The 20,467-nt window shown below is 46.3% G+C and overlaps 1 protein-coding gene across 1 annotated transcript in view; it reads left to right on the top strand.

The window, feature by feature from the left end:
- The first annotated feature begins 5,809 nt into the window (after window positions 1–5,809).
- The window catches only part of CRB2 (crumbs cell polarity complex component 2), a 70,065-nt gene continuing 55,407 nt past the window's right edge, over window positions 5,810–20,467 (top strand). The window contains exon 1 of the mRNA XM_081896296.1: window positions 5,810–6,270. Coding sequence (XP_081752422.1) covers window positions 6,213–6,270 — 58 coding nt within the window. The 5' untranslated portion in view covers window positions 5,810–6,212. The remainder of the gene's footprint in view (window positions 6,271–20,467) is intronic.

Here is a 20,467-nt window from a genome sequence, read left to right as displayed (position 1 = left end):
AGTGGATATTCGTGGGTGTGCCAGGCAGGTGTGTAAACCACATGCAGGTGTGTAAACCACATGTCTGAAACCCACAGAAAGGTCCTGGGGCCATTCAGGATGACCTCAAATATTTATCTGCAAGGTCGAAGGAAATGGGGAAAAACCTCCCCATTGTCTCTGTGCTGACAAATCCTGCCTTAAGGGCACATTTAAGGTGTGAATAGGGTGAGCCTGTGACCTGTGACCTGGATTCAGGAATTAAGTAGTTATAATAACAAAAGAGTGGCCAAAACCCAGATAATGCAGTCAGGTAACCTGCCAGACAGGAGATGACACACTCAGGATTTTGCTTTAGACCGCCCCCTTTGATATATGTATGATGTTTCTGGGGGTGGTCTTGAGTTTGAGGATGGGCAATTTCAAAAAGTCTATATAAGAGCCGGCACACCTTTGTTCTGGGTTCCTCCTCTTTCCTGCTTGTGGTGAGGAAGGACCCTGTTGCAACCGTTTTAATAAAGATCAGGCTTACTAGCTGCTTTGCTTCTCGATATTCTCTGGTTGGCCTCTGTTATTCCTCCTACTGATAGAGAACCTACAAAAGGACTCTACAGTGGTACCTCTGGTTACGTACTTAATTAGTTCTGGAGGTCTGTTCTTAACCTGAAACTGTTCTTAACCTGAAGCACCACTTTAGCTAATGGGGCCTCCCGCTGCTGCCGCGCGATTTCTATTCTCATCCTGAAGCAAAGTTCTTAACCCGAGGTACTATTTCTGGGTTAGTGGAATCTGTAACCTGAAGTGTATGTAACCTGAGGTACCACTCAGGTATATGGGCTCTTAGGTACCTCATAAGGGAAAAGGAGCAGGTTTTTTTCTTATAACATTGTTGACTGATGAAGTCTCTGCATTCCTGCTCTGGCCAAAAAGGACATTAGGTTGGTGAAGCCTGACCGAAAGCATCCCCACAAAGAGGCAGGCTTATGCCCTCAGGTTGCCAAGGAGCAATTAAGTACAGGGATGCTTTAGCAATCCAGTTTCTGTGCATTCTGAAGTGAAATGAGTTGACTGGAGCCAGTGCATGGCGTAGTGATTAGGGTGTCAGACTAGGACCTGGGAGACCAGGGTTCAATCGCCATTTAGAGCTCACTTGGGCCAGTCACAGTCTTTCCACCTACCCTGGGAAGAAAAAACGGGGAGGGGGATTTACTTCACCTTCTTCTCCTTGGAGAAAAGGCAGGACATAAACAATAACAAATACATCGGGGTAAAATGCATTTAGGAATGCGTGCATTGTGGTAAAAATCCCTTTAAATAGATACATGAGCACACATGAACATGAAATTTATTACGGTCAGAGAATTTTCTTAACAAACTATAGTGAATTGGGGGATGAGCACACATTTTTATGCAGATGTTTTAGGAAAAGGTCTGATCCAGACCTTTTAAAACAAACATTCCACAATTTCATTATCCCCACCCCTTTTCAGCAATTCCTTAAAAATAAGGGTGTTCTTCTTTTTAAAAGTGTTGGCCATAGCAAATAAATGCAAGATTCATTTTGATCTGCATAATTTTTACAACTTGCAAAATTTAGTTTTTCCTAAGGAGGCCTAGAACTTTCAGTTGTTTTTTTAAACCACAGGCCTGGGTTTATAGTGGTTCCTGGCTAAGGGTTTGACCAATTGCTGAAAGGGGGCAGTTTGGGTTGAACTGCCCTCAGAGCCTCTCATCTTATCCTTATTCTTTCTTTAGCATGGAAAAGGCTGCTGTGGCCATCCCGGGTCCTTATTTCCTTTGTTGAACAAGTTTCTGTTTGCAAAGGCATAAAGAGTCCACCACAACTTTTTTTTTAAAGGAATCTTGCTGATTTAGTGCCCATAGCTGTGTCTTCTTCAGCTGCTAACTCTTTGGGATTTGAGCTGTCTGGGACTTAGGCTTCATCTCCATGGGTTAACAAGGAGGAAAGCACGGTGAACATTCGTAACTCCCATTAGAGTTAATTTAATCCCATCATTGTTTAGATTGGATGCTGCAATGAGGTCACAAATGAGCTGAAGTTCTCTGGTGGCTTCTGATCTGTGTCGTGTGACCCTTCTGGTCCTTGGTGTAGGAAGTACCTATTTGCACATGGCAGTAAGTAACCACTCAGCTGTGGCCCACCTTTTTGCTACCTGTGCTGTAGCCAGTTCTGATTCTGATTGAACATTTCGACAGCTAGCATTTAATGAGCTCCCAATAAAGGCAGTGTTTCTGACTCCCGCAGCTGAGTACAGTGAGCAACAGCAGGTCCAGTTTGCAGCCCGTATCTACTAGTCATGCTATCTGTGGAAGACTTTGGAGCAGAAGTCCAGGGCTCTATTCAACCGCATTGTGAGGGTGGGAGATTGAAACAGCACTGACTCATCACAATTTAAAGTAGAATGAACTAAGACATATTGCCATCTGAAAAGCCCCCATCCCACCCCACCTCATAAGCCCTTTAAAGCCCAGACTCTGAAATGGCCTAACTACAGCACTTTTCTTATGTTTAGTTAAAATCTCCTTGTAACTGGAGGGATGCAGGTGACGCTGTGGATTAAACCACAGAGCCTAGGACTTGCCAATCAGAAGGTCAGCAGTTCGAATCCCCACGATGGGGTGAGCTCCCGTCGCTCGGTCCCAGCTCCTCCCAACATAGCAGTTCAAAAGCACATCAGAGTGCAAGTAGATGAATAGGAACCGCTCCAGCAGGAAGGTAAATGGCGTTTCCGTGCGCTGCTCTGGTTTGCCAGAAGTGGCTTAGTCATGCTGGCCACATGACCCGGAAGCTGTACGCCGGCTCCCTCGGCCAGTAAAGCGAGATGAGCACCGCAACCCCAGAGTCGGCCACGACTGGACCTAATAGTCAGGGATCCCTTTACCTTTACCTTGTAACTGGAATACATTGGTTCAAGTCCTACCCTCCAAAGCAGGAGAAAACAAGCTTGCTCCATCTTCCATGCGACAGTCCTTAAGATATTTGAAGATGGGTCTCCAACTCCTCCCAGTCTCCACTTTTCCAGGCTAAACAAACACAGTTCCTTCATCTGTTCCTTATAAGACTTGATTTCCATACCCTTGATCATCTTGGTCACCCTCCTCTGCACACCTTCCAGCTTCTTAAACCGTGGTGCCCAGAACTGGACAAAGGACTCCAAATTTGCTCTGACCAACACAGACTCTAGACTTCTGTTGGTGCAGCAGAACTTTACATTTACCCTTTTTCAAATTCATTTTGTTAGTTTGGGCCCAACACTCCAATCTGTTGGTTATCTCGAATCCTAATTATGTCTTTTGGGCATTAGCTACTCTTCCCAGTTTGGTGTCACCTGCAAATTTGATGACCGTCTCCTCAATTCCTTCACCAGTTGTTTATAAAGACATTGAATAACAACGGGCCCAGGACAGAACCCTGCCAAGCCCCACAGAATCACAGATTTGTGGGGTTGGAAGGGACCACAAAGTAATTAGTCCAGCCCCTTGCAGTGCAGGACTTTCACCCAACATGGGACTCACACCCATGACCTTTGTCCCTTTTTTTCAGGATGGTGAGGAACCATAAATGAGCACTCTCTGAGTTCGGTCAGTCAACCAGTTACAAATCCACCTAACAGTTACCTTGTCCAGACCACATTTTACTACCCCCACATAAATATCATGGAAGACTTTGTCAAAAGCCTTGCTGAAATCCAGATACAGTGGTACCTCGGGTTAAGTACTCAATTTGTTCCGGAGGTCCGTTCTTAACATGAAACTGTTCTTAACCTGAAGCACCACTTTAGCTAATGGGTCCTCCTGCTGCCACCGTGCCACCGCCACACGATTTCTGTTCTCATCCTGAAGCAAAGTTCTTAACCCGAGGTACTATTTCTGGGTCAGCGGAGTCTGTAACCTGAAGCGTATGTAACCTGAAGCGTGTGTAACCCGAGGTACCACTGTACACTATGTCCACAGCATTCCCCAGTGAAGGGAACAGAAGCCTCCTGAACTCTCAGCACCCTTATCAAATTACAGAATGTGGCAAGAGAGAGCTATCAAACTTTTGGCCTGCCTAGTCCCTCTCCCCATTTTAAACTTTTCTTTTAACTTCCCTTCATGAGATTCAATAATATCCAAACAGTAAGTTTATATTTAAAGAACAATGAAAGAAACAGGAAATGATTGTTTTTCAATAAATGTTGGGAAAAGATGAGTTAAAGTCCCTTTTTAGATTTTAAAATAAGAAATTGGGTAGATTCATGATAATATTCTGTATGTGCTTGAAAAGGGATAGGGTGAATCAGGCGTAATGCTATTTTTAATGTTCTTTTTGTCATTTTAGGTGCTGGTGCTTAGCTTAACATGGCTCTTTGTGGGCTCACACCAGTCCACCTGGTTCCTTGCTGTTACTCTACACCAGCGGTTCTCTACCTGTGGGTCCCCAGATGTTGTTGGACTACAACTCCCATCATCCCTGAGCTCTGGCCTTGCTAGCTAGGGGTGATGGGAGTTGTAGTTCAACAACATCTGGATACCCACAGGTTGAGAAAGGCTGCTCTACACCTAGATTAGCCAGATGTTGCAACTCTCATCAGCCCCAGTTAGCATGGCCAGTGATCAGGGATGATGAGAACAGAGGAGCCCAACAACATCTGGATGGCCTCAGGTTGGCAAAGGCAGTTCTACACTGGCTGGCAGTGGGGTTTTTTAGTGTTTCAGACAGGGCTTTCCCCAGCCCTCTCTGGGTATTTGCCCATATAACTTGATACTGTCTTCCCCACTGGACCCTCTACTGAGACTTGATCCAGCAGCACTACCACCACATGAAAGTTTGATAAAAACAATTTAAGAAGGTGCAGCATATCCAAGCATGGAGATATAGTGAAGAGAACAGCTTCAGTCTTAGTTTTTATTTATTTATAAATAAAAATATTTATATATCGCTGTATCATAAAAATATAACACAGTGATTTACAACAATACAAAAACACAAAACCAGACAGTAAAATCATTGACAGTTAAAAGCAAAAGGAAAAAACCAAGGAACGAATGGCCGCATGGGAGAAGTTGTGGAATGTGGACATATTTACAACATGTTGTACACTGAAGGAAAACTACATGAAAATGATGTACAGGTGGTATTTAACTCCTAGTAGATTGGCAAAAATGTATAAATCAAAACCAAATACATGCTGGAAATGTAAAGAAAAAGAAGGTACTTTCTACCATATGTGATGGTGTTGTAAAAGAGTAAAAGCTTTCTGGGAAATGATTTATAACAAATTGAATAAGATGTTTAAGATCTTTTAACAAAAAACAGAAGCTTTTCTTTTAGGAATAGGAGGTAATAAGATACCAAAAGATCTTTTAAAAAATCGTTTATGTATGATGCAATGGCATGGTTTTTGTCCAGAGATGGAAAGAAGATGTAGTACCATCTAAGGAAGAGTGGCTAATAAAATTAATGGATTATGCCAAAATGGCAAAATTAACAGGTGTAATAAGAAACCAAGAAGAAGAAGAAATTATTAAAGTTTGGGGGAAATTTGTGGAATATTTGAAATATTCATGTGCTCATAAGCAGGACTAAGATAAAACTAGCAGTTAAAACAGATTATTATCAGAAACTAAGGAATAACAAAGATGGAGTCCTACGGAAAATACAGTATGAAAATTAAAATTTAAAAGAAACCACAAAAGGGGGAAAGTCAAATATATGCATATGCATATGTGATTTGTGTTTTTGTTATTTGCTTGTTTGTAATGTTTTTTGAAAAATCGAAATAAAATACCATCAGACCATTGCGAGGCTGTACTCTTACTTGCCTGCATAGGCCTGGCGAAACAAAAAGTAATCAGAGCAGGCGTTTAAGATTTGGCTGATAAAAGGGCGCAGCCTCCCCTCTCCCCATCATCCTCTAAGGCCGCAGCGGAGGGCGCCTCCTTGCACGCTACTCTTTAGCAATGCCCAGCACATGACTCTCTCCTGCCCCTCCAGTCCATGTGATCCAGTCTCCGTTTTCCCTTTGCTCCAGAGCAGGGTGGCGAGTGGACAGCGAGTCTGTCCAGCAGCCTGTTTGAAGCAAAGCATGGAGTCGGCAAGCGCCTCGGCATTCCGGAGCATGGCCACTTGAGCCGGGGATGCGCGGGGCGTCGGGGGCAAGCTTGACCAGGACCCATCCTTGAGGCCACCTTCGCCTGGGGACCACAAGACGCTCGCCGGCCAGCCGGCCATGGACTCCCGGCTGCTGCTTCTGCTGCTGCCCATCTCCCTCTCCCTCTGGTTTTGCGGTAAGTAGCTCTTCAACCGGCGTCTCTTCCCCACTTTCACGGGACTGGCTCCGATTTTTTGCGCGTTCGGCGGAGTGCCGAAGTCAGGAGCCGCAGTTTGCTTTAAGCCTCCCGTGCAGAGAGCTCATCTTCATGCGCACGTGCGCGGGCTATTTTGAAGCTGCAGACGGCGTAAAACAAACAGACAAACAAAAGCAAACCCAACACTGTAATAATGTTTTCCCTTTGCTCTGGCTGTGGAAGCAAGAGTTCGGCCACTTTATTCTTTTGCAAAGCTTTGTGTCTTGTAGATGCTGGTAGGTGGGGACAACGCTGTAAAGAAGAGCAGGGCGAGGAAGTTCCCTAGGTGGGCGTCATCCGCAGGTGGCTTCCAGCACAAAAGGCCCCGATTCTCGGCTTTCTAAGAGGTGGTTCCCGTGAGGAATCTCTGTGCGATCGCGCCCACTTTTGCGGGGCAGCTTATGCCCTCCTTTGCACATAGTTTAGAGCGGGTGGCCAGAGAGAGAGAGGGTTGAGAACAAACCCAACTTCTTGGACTCCTTTGGAGAGTTGCAAGGTCATCTCAGAAATTTATCCCGTTTTTCAGAAGGGGGGACCGGGAACGTGCTCCTTTTCTTTGTCTGCCTCCCGGGGAGGCGGGTTAGGAGGCAAAGAGGAGCTACATCAGAAGAGGGGAAGTCCGTGTTTGTTCAGAGTAGCCTTCTCCTCTTCCTCGCTCTCTAACTTGAGGCTCCCAGCCTGGGCCGGGCTGTCCTTTTCTCAGTCCTGACCAACGCAGGAGCCGAAAGGAAAACGTTTGCACCCAGTAATTCCCCTTTTTTTCTCCTGGACCGACTTCTTTGTCTGGCTCCTGGCATTCCGTTGGTTCCTGGGACGCAACCGGGCTGCTTTTGTGTCCAGTAACCATGGCTACAGAGAGAGCGTGTGAAGTAACGATGGGGGCTTTTGTGTGGCTGTGGAGAGCAGGCCCCATGGCGCGCGGGGCTGCTCCTCTATGAGCCAGAGTGCGGTCGTGGGGCGATCTTTCTTTGGGACAACGGCTTGGAGGAGGCTGTTCTTCCTTATTCTTTCTTGTTTTTTAGAGGGATCGCAAGGGCGGGCATGCCGCTTCAAAGCTGCTATCTGGCATTCAGGGAGCCCTGCTAACTGTATAAATCTCCAGACTAAGCCAACTAGCAGAGGGGGCAATGCCAGCATGTTTCACTGCTTGAAATTGTTCGTTCTTCCTTGAGAGGGAGAATTCCAAACCTTTCAACGACCCTGTAATTACAAGTAGGCATTTGGCACAGCCCCCATTTCACAGAGCAGGAAAACTAAGACACCTGCAGGCCAAGTGAAAGGCTCATAGCTGCAGTGTGTCCAGGACCTGCTCTGGGCAATTGTAATATTGCAGGTCTAATATTTCTACCCTGGTGAAAATGGAATGTATGAGCTGATTGATTTGCTCAAGGCAATACCTAAGGCCCGCCTCTTGTAACCATGGGTGAATATCAGACACAGGGCCTTTTCAGTAGTGGCTCCACAGCTGTAGAAATCCCTCCCAGCAGTCCCTTTCTCTTCCTATCATTAGATGGGCTGTTAAGACATTTTTACTTAAGCGTTTTTTTTTATTTAAAAAAATGTTTTGCTTGCCTTGTGATATTTCTGTAACTGTGAAGTTTGATTAGAACAGCTATGTTATAGATTTGTTTTAAATGATTTGTGACCTTTAAAAAGTAGTTGCGCACCAGTTTGTGTGTGTGTGTAGAGCAGCAGTTCACAAATGATACGAAATAAATTATTATTAATTACATTTGTATCCCACCTTTTCTTTAAGGAGCTGAAGGTGGCTTACGTAGTTCCCCTCCCCTTTTTATCCTCACAACAACCCTGGGCTTGAGAGAAGTGGTCACCCTGTGAGTTTAATGGCTGAGTGTGAACCCGGATCTCTCAGAGCACACCCAACACTCTAGCTGCTACTCCATACTATGTGTTGCCTGCCAATGCCAGCCAGCCTTGTTCAGTTAGCATGCTTGGTTTGAAGTTGCCCTAAGCATGCTTCCATTGGGAGTGGGGGTTGGTGTGTGTGTGGGGGGGGGAAGTGTTCTGATGTGTTGGTGCAGTAGCAGGTCTCACCCTTGCGAGCTGCAGGGCAAAACCCCTTTGCAATAACATTAGAGCCCTTCTCTTCCACTGGGTGCTTAGCCTACGGTGCCACTGAGGCAAATCTCAAATCTCCCACTTTTGAGTAGCAGATGCCTGGATGTTTTTCAGATAGCCCCATCAGCATACCACTTGTGGGGAGGGGATGCTCTTGAGGATCGTGGGGCAGTGTTCAGAGGGCAGAAGGGGGCACTGAGGATGGATCAGAGACACAGAGAAGCATTTCAGTTAAACACGTTGTAAACTTTGTATGAGAAATCAGGTTGGCAAAAACAGAACTCCACAGCGCCCTCTGTGTCACAACAGATATAGATTGCTTTTTCTTTGCCAATGCAGCTGAGTCCTGTGTCACAGGCAGTATTGCACCATCTAGTTTGCTCTTGACTGTGCACTTGAGTGGGGGACTGGGAATCTGTGCCTTTTCCATTCAACCTAGAATGGAGGAGGAGGAGGAGGAGGAGGAGGAGGGGAATAAGAATCCTGTTTCGTATCCCGGCTTGAGGCAAATCTGGCTCTGTCTGTCCTGGTGTCATGTAGACACCTGGAGTGCAGCTCAGACGTGCCCCAGCCATAGTGTTCCGTCCTCCTCTCTTAAGTGGCTGATTTGCCTGCCTTAGCTGCTGGCGTATTTAGATTGGATTTGGAATTAAGGCTTGAGAGCCAGTGTGCCTCACCAGAACACACAAGAACTCTCCCCCCCCCCCCGGCCTTGATCCCATTTCCCTGTTTGATATGTAGCAGCAGCAGCGAGATCAGAGGAGGTGGGAAGCATGAAGGTCACCCTTGAGGAGTGTTTACAAAGGGGGTATTCTGCAGGGTGAGCAGGGCTACAATGGGAAGTGGCAGATCAAAGAGCTTCAGGAGCAGGGTAGGCAAGACAACCATAAAACCAGCATGGATTTATGGGCCTCGTATGGCCCCCTCCTCGAAACCTGATAATAGGAGCAGTTTCATCTCAGAGGCTGTATGAAAATGGTAGGTGGATAATAAGATGCACACCTGGCCAGTCTTCTGTTCAGGGAACATCTGCTTCAAGCTGCACTTAATGGCACTGTGAATATTTAATGCATACATTTTGGTACCGGCAGCCCCTGCGGAGGCAGAAAAAGAGCCTGAAATAGGCAGCTGTGTCTGCAGGTGCTTCCGGGCAAGAGGGTTTTTCAGGTGGGGTGGGGTGTGAAGTCACCATTTGTCAGGTGAGCAGTTCAGATGTACCCCTGACACCTGCAAACCACGGCAGCGACACTTGTAGTCCATGCAAGTTCTATAGGTGGCAGAGTCGTTGAGTTCATAGGCTGTCTTGCACCTCTCAATTCTATCATTCCTGCCACAATGCTTCTGCCTTATCAGTGAGTCACACAACTGGAGAAGAGTGCACATTTTTAAAGGGAAACTCAAGCACTAACTCCAGCCTCCTCCTCCACATTGAAGGGGAACTTTACCATTTGGTATTGGTTTCACTAACCTGACATGTACAGGGTTACAGACACTTCAGGTTACAGACGCTTCAGGTTACAGACTCTGCTAACCCAGAAATAGTAACTCAGGTTAAGAACTTTGCTTCAGGATGAGAACAGAAATTGCGCTGTGGTGGCAGCAGGAGGCCCCATTAGCTAAAGCGGTGCTTCAGGTTAAGAACAGTTTCAGGTTAAGAACGGACCTCCGGAATGAATTAAGTTCTTAACCTGAGGTACCGCTGTAGTTGGGAGCAATTACCAAAATATGTATCATATACTGTACCCACCATCGCCGCCTGTTTTAATGTACCCCCACTCCTGACTCCAGTGAGATTTTCACTGCTTTTTTGTGGTTATGACCTGTGGCTTGCTTGAGGAACCAAACATTGTGTCTTCCTGGAACAACCCCAGCTCAAAAGCCATGCATCTCTTTCTCATAAGTGTGGAGCAAACATGTGGCCACTCCTCAGTGATGGATAGTTTGCATTCACTGCTCTTGTTCTAGGACTAAGCCCTAGAATTTTCTAGGATTCTATTTGAACCAGGGTATCAATGCAATAGGTAAAGGTAAAGGTACCCCTGCCCGTACGGGCCAGTCTTGACAGACTCTGGGGTTGTGCGCCCATCTCACTTAAGAGGCCAGGGGCCAGCGCTGTCCGGAGACACTTCCGGGTCACGTGGCCAGCGTGACATCGCTGCTCTGGCGAGCCAGAGCTGCACACGGAAACGCCGTTTACCTTCCCGCTGGTAAGCGGTCCCTATTTATCTACTTGCACCCGGAGGTGCTTTCGAACTGCTAGGTTGGCAGGCGCTGGGACCGAGCAGCGGGAGCGCACCCCGCCGCAGGGATTCGAACCGCTAACCTTTCGATCGGCAAGTCCTAGGCGCTGAGGCTTTAACCCACAGCGCCACCTGTGTCCCTATCAATGCAATACCCTGGTTCAAATAGAATCCTAGAAAATAAAAATAAACATATTGTGCTGCATGCATGGGACAGGAAAGGGGAGGAAGGTCTGTCTGTCTGTATTTAGAAAGTTCCTTACCTGTCCTTTATCAAAAGGTTAGAGGGTGGTTTACAATTGTACAGTGTGCAGTTATAAAAACAGTTAAAACCAAATGGAACAGAACAGTAGAAATTCTGTAAAAGAGGCAGGTCCCATATAATAAAATAGAAACCTTCTGTCCACAGCCAGGGTAAAGAGAAGTATCTTCAGCATACAGCAAAACCTACACAACACACTTCTGTGGGGAGGGAGTTCCCTAGTTAGGAGCTTTGATGAACATGTCTCCTTCCCTGACCCTTTGGGTCTGAAATGAAGGAATGTGGCAGAACATGTCTCCTCCTCCTTCCTGATCCAGCTTTAAGTCACTTCCTCACTCTGCCCTGGCACCTGTTCCTGAGTGCAGATGACACCAAGAGAGGGATAGAAAAGGGCTAAGCGTGCCAACTGCCCGGGGTGATTCCAAGTGAAGCAGGTCAAGGAGGCACCTTGTCCAGCTGCAAATGAAGTCACTCTCACTGATCACACAGATGCCAAAATCCATATATTCTTCTGCAGAAGCACTTCCCCCCTCCTGTCCACCGATCCTTTGCCTGAGTAAATTTTATTACTAATTATTTATTAGCTTTATAATTATTTACTTATTATGTATGTAAAAGTGAGCATAAAACAGACCAACAAAAGCAGAACGTAGAGGTTCAAGTCATTGCTTAGGTTGGCTTACAAGCAATATCAAGGAGTGGTATTCTCTTTTAATATTTGTTTTTCTTCCCTGCCCTGAATCTGCCTGCATCGATTCTGTACATTTAATGTCACTGGGGCACTGAAAGGCTGTTACGCTTCAAGACTGATGTCCAAGACTATACACAAGTCCATTGTAACACACTCTCCCGTGGTCATTATTACCCCTCGGTGAAGCACCAGTGTGGGAAATGACTGGTGCTGAGGTTGTTAAACTGAAGCAAGGTGCTTGGGGGTGGGGAGCTGTATCTGAGCTGTTCAGCTCCTGGTCCCCTTCCTTCCTGGGAGTCATCCAGAGAGAATGCCCTTCTGCTAATCTCTTCTGCTGACCAGGAGAGGAGGAGGGCAGCAGAGGTCACCCAGGATTTACTAATATAAGCACATGCCTTTCAATTGCCATGGAAACATAACTCTTTCCATCGCACCTTCAAAGTTGCCCTCTGAGTTGTTGTTTAACTCTTGTGTCTTCTGGAGACCAAGGTGCCCCTCCCTGCCTTTTATGCTGTTGACACTAAAGGCTGAGAGTTTGGCAAGTCAGCGAGCACCTGAGGCCAACTGCCTGCCAAGGATTTGTCCTTTTCAAAGCAGTGCTAAAACCAAACCAAATTCTGCATTGATATATGTACTCATGCAAGGAATGTCATACACAGGCCTGGCTCTATCATTAGGCAGAGTGAGGCAGCTGCCTCGGGTGGCAAATGAGAAGGAACATGGAGCAGCAGTGAGGTGCTGAAAGCAGAGCTTCATGTGCCCTGCAGCCTGCTCTTGCTAAGCTAGCCTGTTGCCCTCAATTTTCAGCGGACCAGGGCAACATACGAAGAGCCCTGCTGGATCAGACACATTGTTCTCAAAGTGTCCAGACAGATGTTCATGGGAAATCTTCATTTGGGACCTGAGTGAAGCAGCACTCCTCCCACTTGTGATTTTCAGCAACTGGTATACGAGGCACACTCCCTCTCACAGTGGAGGCAGAGTGTAGCCATTGTGGCTAGCAGCCACTGATGGCCTTATTCTCCATGAATTTTATCTATGCTTCATGTAAAGCCATTCGTGTTGGTGGCCACCACTGTCTCATCCCATGGTTAAAAAACAGGCTGTACAAAGAAGGTCTTCCTTTCGCCTGTCACATTTCCAGCTTTGAAGTAAGATTGAGCTGCCAGTTGAGTTGGCTTCTATATGTGGAATGGAGGCGGGTGGGTGGGGGGGATGCCATTTTGTTATTTGCCTCAGGTAGCAAAAAGTATTGGGCTAGCCCTGAGTTTCGAACCCCAGATCCAGGACTTGGCTTGAACCAGGATTCATCAGAGCTGGCCCCATTATGAAGTGACAAGAAAAATGAGATACAGTGGACGCTCGGGTTGCGAACGTGATCCATGCAGGATGCACGTTCGCAACCCACAGTGTTCACAACCTGCAGCGCCACGTCTGCGCACGCGCGGTTGCGATTCAGCGTTTCTGCACATGCACAAAGTGCGATTTAGCGCTTCTGTGCATGCACGACCCCCAAAACCCGCAATAAACCCATTCTGGTACTTCTGGGTTTCGGCGGGTCTGTAACGCAAGAAAACACAACCTGAAGCGTCTGTAACCCGAGGTATGACTGTGTTGATAAATTAGGTTTACTTGTATGCCACTTTTCCACAATGAGCTGTGCCCACAGTGGCTTGCAGCAAACATACAAAGCATCAAAATTCACTAAATTTCAATAAACTCTCACCAGGTCCTCTCACCAGGCTAGATTACATACTGCTGACTCACATAGCTTACTCCAAAGGAGGCTGGTCGTGGCAAAAGGCAAATGTTGGGGTGGGCAGTGGCGTAGCGTGGGGGGTGCAGGGGGGGCCGGCTGCACCGGGCGCAACATCTGGGGGTTAGGGTTAGGGGGCACAAATCCATGGGTTAGGGGGCGCAAATTACTTGCCTTGCCCCGGGTGCTGACAACCCACGCTACGCCACTGGGGGTGGGCAAAGGTGGTCCTTCTGTTCCATCAGAGTGAGGGCAGTTAGAGGAGTCCATAGAAGGGACAGGGGAGAAATTTGATTCAGTTTACTCTTATAGGGAAACCTGATCTAATTTGTGCTTTCTGAAACAATACACAAGGTGAAACACAGCTACCCTTCAAAATTCACACTTCAATGTCCAGCCAAGTTGTAAAACACACCTACACCCATATGCTAGAGTAATGTGTGCCTAAAAGTACATAAACTAAATAAAATCACATTCAAAAATGCATTATATTAGGCCAAATTACATACAAATATGTATTGGAAGTGGGTGGCGCTGGGTTAAACCACAGAGCCTAGGACTTGCCGATCAGAAGGTCGGCGATTTGAATCCCCACGACAGGGTGAGCTTCCGTTGCTTGGTCCCTGCTCCTGCCAACCTAGCAGTTCGAAAGCACGTCAAAGTGCAAGTAGATCAATAGGTACTGCTCTGGCGGGAAGGTAAATGGTGTTTCTGTGCGCTGCTCTGGCTCGCCAGAAGCGGCTTAGTCATGCTGGCCACATGACCCGGAAGCTGTACGCCGGCTCCCTCAGCCAGTAAAGTGAGATGAGCGCCGCAACCCCAGAGTCAGCCACGACTGGACCTAATGGTCAGGGGTCCCTTTACCTTTATGCATTTATTAGGAGAAAGTAGCACTAAAATGCTGGTGAATTTTCATTTGTGGTTGTTGTTTTTTTAAATCACAAATAGATGTGGAGTACTAAAACTGAGAGATTTGCTCATCCCTATTCTACAGGCGCCTCTGAATGGCTACCTGGAGCTCTGAGGTCATCATGCCTACCATGTGGTCCCTGAGAGACTGTGCAGCAAATAAGCCATTTAAGGTTTTATTTCTTTTAATAGTGCTGCATCAGCAGAGCATTGGGGAAACAATGGCTGTGAACAGGCATGAAAGCATGATGCTCCCTTCAGAGAAACCTGTTTGCTCTCTTCCACCACTGTGGCATCTTTGACACTGAAAATCAAACCTCTTAGAAATCTGGCGCCGAGCTAGGTGAAAGAGTTTCCGTTTGAAGCTTGGCATTCCTGAATTTTATCTAGTAGCAATGCCAAAAAGTGTGCTTGTATTCACTTTTCTCAGTGAAATAGTGTTGTTGTCTCCCACAACAACACCTGGGGGTGGATGAAGAATTGTGTGGAGTGGTGGGACTTGACATCTTTCCGCAGGGCCTGCAAGACAGAGATGTTCCACCAGACCTTTGGCCAGGGCACAGCCTGACCCCCTCTCTCCTTTGGTCATCCTCATAGCACTCTAGCCCAATGGTTGCCATTATATGATTCTGAATTGATTCTAGAATGAATTGATTTTAGAATGTATTTCAATTAATTAACAGTGATTTTATGTAAACTGTGCTACTTTTACTGTTGTTAGCCTCTCTGAGGCTTGGTTTGGCTAGGGAGGACGGGATATAAATAAAATTCTATTATTTATTATTATTATTGAGGCTCTATGGAGATGTATCTGATGAGGCCTGTTTAGTAGGGCCCTGGTTGTTTTCTCCTGCTCTGAAGGGCAGGATCCGAGCAAATGGATTCTTGTTACAAGGAAGGAGATTCCAACTAACCATCAGGAAAAACTTTCTGAGAATAAGAGCCGTTTGACAGTGGAAGAGACTCCTTCAGGAGGGGATGGACTCTCCTTCCTTGGAGCTTATTATTTTTATTACACTGGTACCTCGGGTTAAGTACTTAATTCGTTCCGGAGGTCTATTCTTAACCTGAAGCACCACTTTAGCTAATGGGGCCTCTTGCTGCCGCCACGCCGCCAGAGCACGATTTCTGTTCTCATCCTGAAGCAAAGTTCTTAACCCGAGGTACTGCTTCTGGGTTAGCGGAGTCTGTAGCCTAAAGCATATGTAACCTGAAGCGTATGTAACCACTGTCGTCTTCTTCTTCTTCTTCTTCTTCTTCTTCTTCTTCTTCTTCTTCTTATTATTATTATTATTATTAAATTTTATACCCCGCCCTCCCCAGCCAAGACCAGGTTCAGGGCGGCTAACACTAGTTTAAAACAATTGATTGAAATACAACTTAAAACAAAAACAAGATTAAAATACAACATTAAAATGCAGCCTCATTTTAAGCAGAGGTTGGATAGTCAACTGTCATCTATAATTTAGTTTTGTTCCTGCACTGCAGAGGGTCGAAGTATATGACCCACAGGGTAGCCTCTCCAGCTCTACATTTCTATGGTTCTGTGGTTGCAGTGGAGATCCTATCTGATCAGAGGGAAAGGATGAGGTTGACACACTGAGAGTCACTGAGCTACTTGCAGACCTGGGCAAATCACGTAGCCTTCCTTTATAGCCTTCCTTTCTTTGCTTGGTCCTCTTTCCAAGTGTGATAGAAACCTTTGCCATTCTGGCCTCAGCAGAAGATGCAGAAACTGATAACCCCAATACTTGCAGCTTCCCCATTGGAATTTTAAGTGGGGGGTTGGGTCATTCAAGGAGGGGGCTTATCAGCAAAGCTGTCTGGGAGAGGATGAAGAAGCAAGTATGGTGTGCATGGCTAATGTTAGAGTGACATTTAAGGTACCAGTTGGACACAGGGGGTCGGAGCCACTGCAGAGCCCTGTGACCTCAGAGGAGGGTGCTTGGGAGAATTTAGTTTCCCCCCAGATTCTTAATCATGAACATAGCTTGGATATAAAGGGCATTTGGAGGGAAATCAAACTGACATCTACCAGTAGTGGATGCAATCTAACTGATTGTCTTTCTGTCCACCTGACTCCCCCTCCCTCTCAATAAACTACTGCATGTGGCAGTACCTTGTCCCAAATTCCGAACGCACAAATGCACACACACACACACACACACACACACACACACACACATATATGAACATCTCTCTGGTGGATCCCCAGCTTTAGCCAAGCACCTACTAGAGCAGGCAGGCGGGATGTGGGATGGGGAGGCAGATTTCATGGTACAAGAAAATGATAGCCATTAGCAGCTTAACTCCCAAACAGAGGCTTGGTGATATCCATTGCAACTTCAAATGAATAGGTGGTGTTCATCATGACCTCAGGACAGGGAAGAGAAGCGCACGCGCGCGCGCACGCACGCACGCACACACACGCACACACACACACACACACACACAAACACCCCACCCCACTCCACTTCCTTTAAACTGCAGTCTCAATCTTGATCACCCCACATGGCTGTTTATATTTTAAAGGAAAGCAGAAAAACACTTCTTAAATTAATTACATATTTAAATACCATCCAGTTTAGCCCCAGTGCCTTATTTTTTCAGCACGACTTTTTTGATGCTGTCCTATGACATTTGTCCGTTGACTTTTGCTGCTTTTTGCTCTGATTTTTTTCTCATTAATTTCAGTCTTCATGTAGTGCTTCCCTTGATTATAACTATTGTTTTGAACATTTTTTTCTTTGTGCCCTGAGAAGGACTGAAAAATAAATCAAAGCAGTACACACACCCCTTGATTATGTTGCCTTGCAGAATGGTCTTGTAGAAGCAGAGAAAGGATCTCAAAGGTCTTCTTCTCCATGCTTTGAATCTGTCAGTTTATGTTTCTTTCAGTTTCTCATTTTTCCACGTTTCCACATTCAGTTCACCACATTTCCAGATCGGTTTATAAATGTTTCTTTAAAGTTCTCCCCCAAATTTGTCAGCATTTAAGTGTTACCTGCCTTCGAATGTACACATTTCTGCATGCAATTTTCCTATCAAAAACATTGTTGCCAGCAGCTCCCGATAATGGCTTTCTGTATGTTAGTCTCAGAAATATTACACATGTTTTATGCTCACTTAACTGTAACATTTTTTTGGATGGAGAACTGCATCACAATATTCAGAGAAATGCAAAATTTCTAGGAATAGCTGAGTTTTGCTTTGCATATTGTTTCGGGAAATGTAAATCAGATAGATATGCATTAGGAGGTGAGAATTTCTCCCCCATCCATGCATGACCTTGTCTGACCCCCTCTTCTCCTTCCCGGCTCAGTGCACATCCTTAACAGAGTCCGTTGAGCTTCTGAAGTGTCTCCTCCTGTCTAGCCAAAAAGCTCCTTTGCAGCTTCTGCCCATTTACTCTCACACTGCCCCCCAGAGCAACAAAAAATGAACCTGCTTCATCTCCCCTCTGCCACGCATCCCTTTAATCTTCTCTTCTACAGGCTAAGCTCTTTCAAGGCAGCTGCGGCCAATTTCACACCATACAGGACAACACTTTAAACCGTCATATGGCTCCCCCCCAAAGAATTATGGGAACTGTAGTTAAGAGTTGCTTGCACTCCCTCTCAAAGCTACAATTTTCAGAGTGGTTTAGCAATCAGTCAGTCCCTCTTCATGGGAAACTCTGAGATTCAGTCAGCATCAGACTGAAAGTTTGTGTTAAAATTAAAGGGGGATTTTATCACATCTTACACAGAATCCCATGTCAAAGCAATTTACTCACCAAGACATCTGTAAATGCGAACTCCAGACTCCCCCCCAGGTGGGAAAAGGAGGGGTGGGGGAGAGAGGTGTTCCGCTTATGCTCTTTAACTGTGGCTGGCTTTGAAGTTTATCCTAATCAGTTCTCCCTTCTCAAATGTGCATGGCATTCGCTCTGGAAGAAGGTAGTGGGATCCTCTAGTGCTGTTTTCTCATAAAAACGTAGAGCAAGAGGTCAAGGTGTTGGCGTTCCTTGTAGACCAATGATTGCAGCATCTGTGCAAGACAGTGGTCACTTTTCAGCAGCTGGACATTGGGCATTATAGACTGATATATCTTTTCAGTTGTTTTAAAATGTGGCTATGTTTTATATTTTTGTCAGCTTAGATGTTGTATAGTCTTCCTGGATTCCTTGGGAGGAAGAGATGGATAAAAATCAAACAAATAACAATAATTTAAAGAAAACCAGACATTCCTGCAGTCCCAACACATTAAAAAAAATATTTTATGTGTTTATAATATATCCCAGGAAGTTTCACAATTGAAAATTACTGTAAAATACAATTGCACAATTAAAACTCTACAGAAGAACAGAATTAAAAGCGCTTTCCAAATTTATCACATACTTTAAACCAGATGCTGGAGTTGATCACTCATCTACAGTATTGAAAAGATAGTCTCATTCCCCATCTGATCTGTGAAAAAATAACCTGACACACACCTTTCAGTGGCAGAGGAGCATCATTCGCTTTGCGTGTGAAAGGTCCCAGGTTCCACCCTCAGCCTCCCCCAGTAGGACCACTTCCTGAAACCCTGGGGAGCGCTGCTGCCAGTCCCTGTAGGTCATAGAGAAGTAGGCTCCTGTCCTGCCGCCACCCGTTTAATTTCTGATGATGGTGGCACTCTGAGAAGGACTCAGCAGAAACAAATCCTGTGCACATTGATGCAGGAGAAGGTGGCCACACATCACATCCCTAATGCAGCAGACTTCCCATCTCTGAGCCGTTTAAGGAACAGCGGCTAATTGTGGCATTGTGCCAATTATGCATGGTACGTATTCACGGCACTCATTAATAAAATAACAGCCTGAGCCCATAGGCCAGACCACTTCAAAGGCTGAAAGCAGAGTTTATGGAAAAGGGTGAGTTCTCGGATGCAAACATCTCATTTCAAGAACAAAGCAGGGCATTTATGATGTGACTTTATTCATTGTGTTTTGTTTATGTATTTCCCATGGTCCCTGACAGTCCTCAGTGCTGCTTCCCGAGAGAGAGCTGTGTATGCAGCTGGCTTTGGATTTGCAGGGTGCTGTGTGCCTAATGTAGAGACAAATGAAGAAGCTTTTCTCACAGGCCCTGGATGTGATTTTTGGTTATGGTTGTGGTTCTGCTCCCTGCATGGTTTCTGCAGTGCTATTGCTTGTAGGGGTTTACCTTGAGTCACACTGCCCAGACCTTAAAGAGTACATCTTGCACCCTCTTCTGGCCAGAGCTAAACAAAGCTAGATCCAATCCAGGACTCCGCCTGGAACCTGTTTAACAGCAACAGAATGTGTGAACGAATAGTGCAGTTTCTCTCAGCATTTGCCCAATGCAGGGGTGGATTTCAGCAGAGGGACTGAACCTGTTCGTAGCAGCAGCAGCAGCACCTAAAGCTGTGGAAAGCATACTTTTCCAACTCACTGAATAATCACAATCAGACCTGATATCTGCGATTAGGTCTTACAACTAAGAAGATGTGAAGTTGGGGTGGGGGGCAGAGGCGAAGCAACCTGCTTCTGTACCTGGAGCGGCACTCGTCCCTGGGGGTGTGGTGCGTGTCCTGAGGGCGTGGCGCACCGCCCATGTGGGGTGTGGCGCACCCCGGGGGTGCCGCCGATCAGGGGTTGGCATTTCGTCACCCTGCCCCTTTGGAAGGGTGGACCGTCCCCCCTCGGAACGCCCCGGGGGGGGAGGGGAGAAGCACCCCTCTGCTTTAGGAAGGTGAATACAGGCACTGCTGCTCTGACTGGTACTAGACACTGATGTAGCTGGGTGGGCCCCCTTCCTCTCCCTTCCTGAACCATCCTGGCTGCTGGAGGAGCAGTTATGCATCACCAAAGAGAGAAAATGTATCATTGAAAAGACAGATTTGCACATGCAGTTTTAGAAAGAACAACGTGATTTTGACAGAAATGCAATACATCTCCCCTAGTGGGGAGGACTGTGACCAGGCAAGCTGTGGGCCTGTTCAGCCTGCTGACGCTCACCATTGATGGGCAACTGTAGGCAGGCCTGACTCAAGACAGTTTGGCACCCGAGCAAACCGCAAAGTCGTGTCCCTCCTCCACACCAGGGAGGAAGGGGTGAGTGAAAATCTACATCAGGGGAAAGGGGGGGGGGAGATAAAGATCTACATCAGGACCTGCTGCCTTTGTGCACCCTGCTGCCTGAGGCGGTTGCTTCACC

Source organism: Podarcis melisellensis (assembly GCF_964234715.1).
Source record: "Podarcis melisellensis genome assembly, chromosome: Z".
Taxonomy (NCBI): domain Eukaryota; kingdom Metazoa; phylum Chordata; class Lepidosauria; order Squamata; family Lacertidae; genus Podarcis; species Podarcis melisellensis.
Note: the sequence above shows the minus strand (reverse complement) of the source record. Positions and strands in the feature narration are given on the sequence as shown.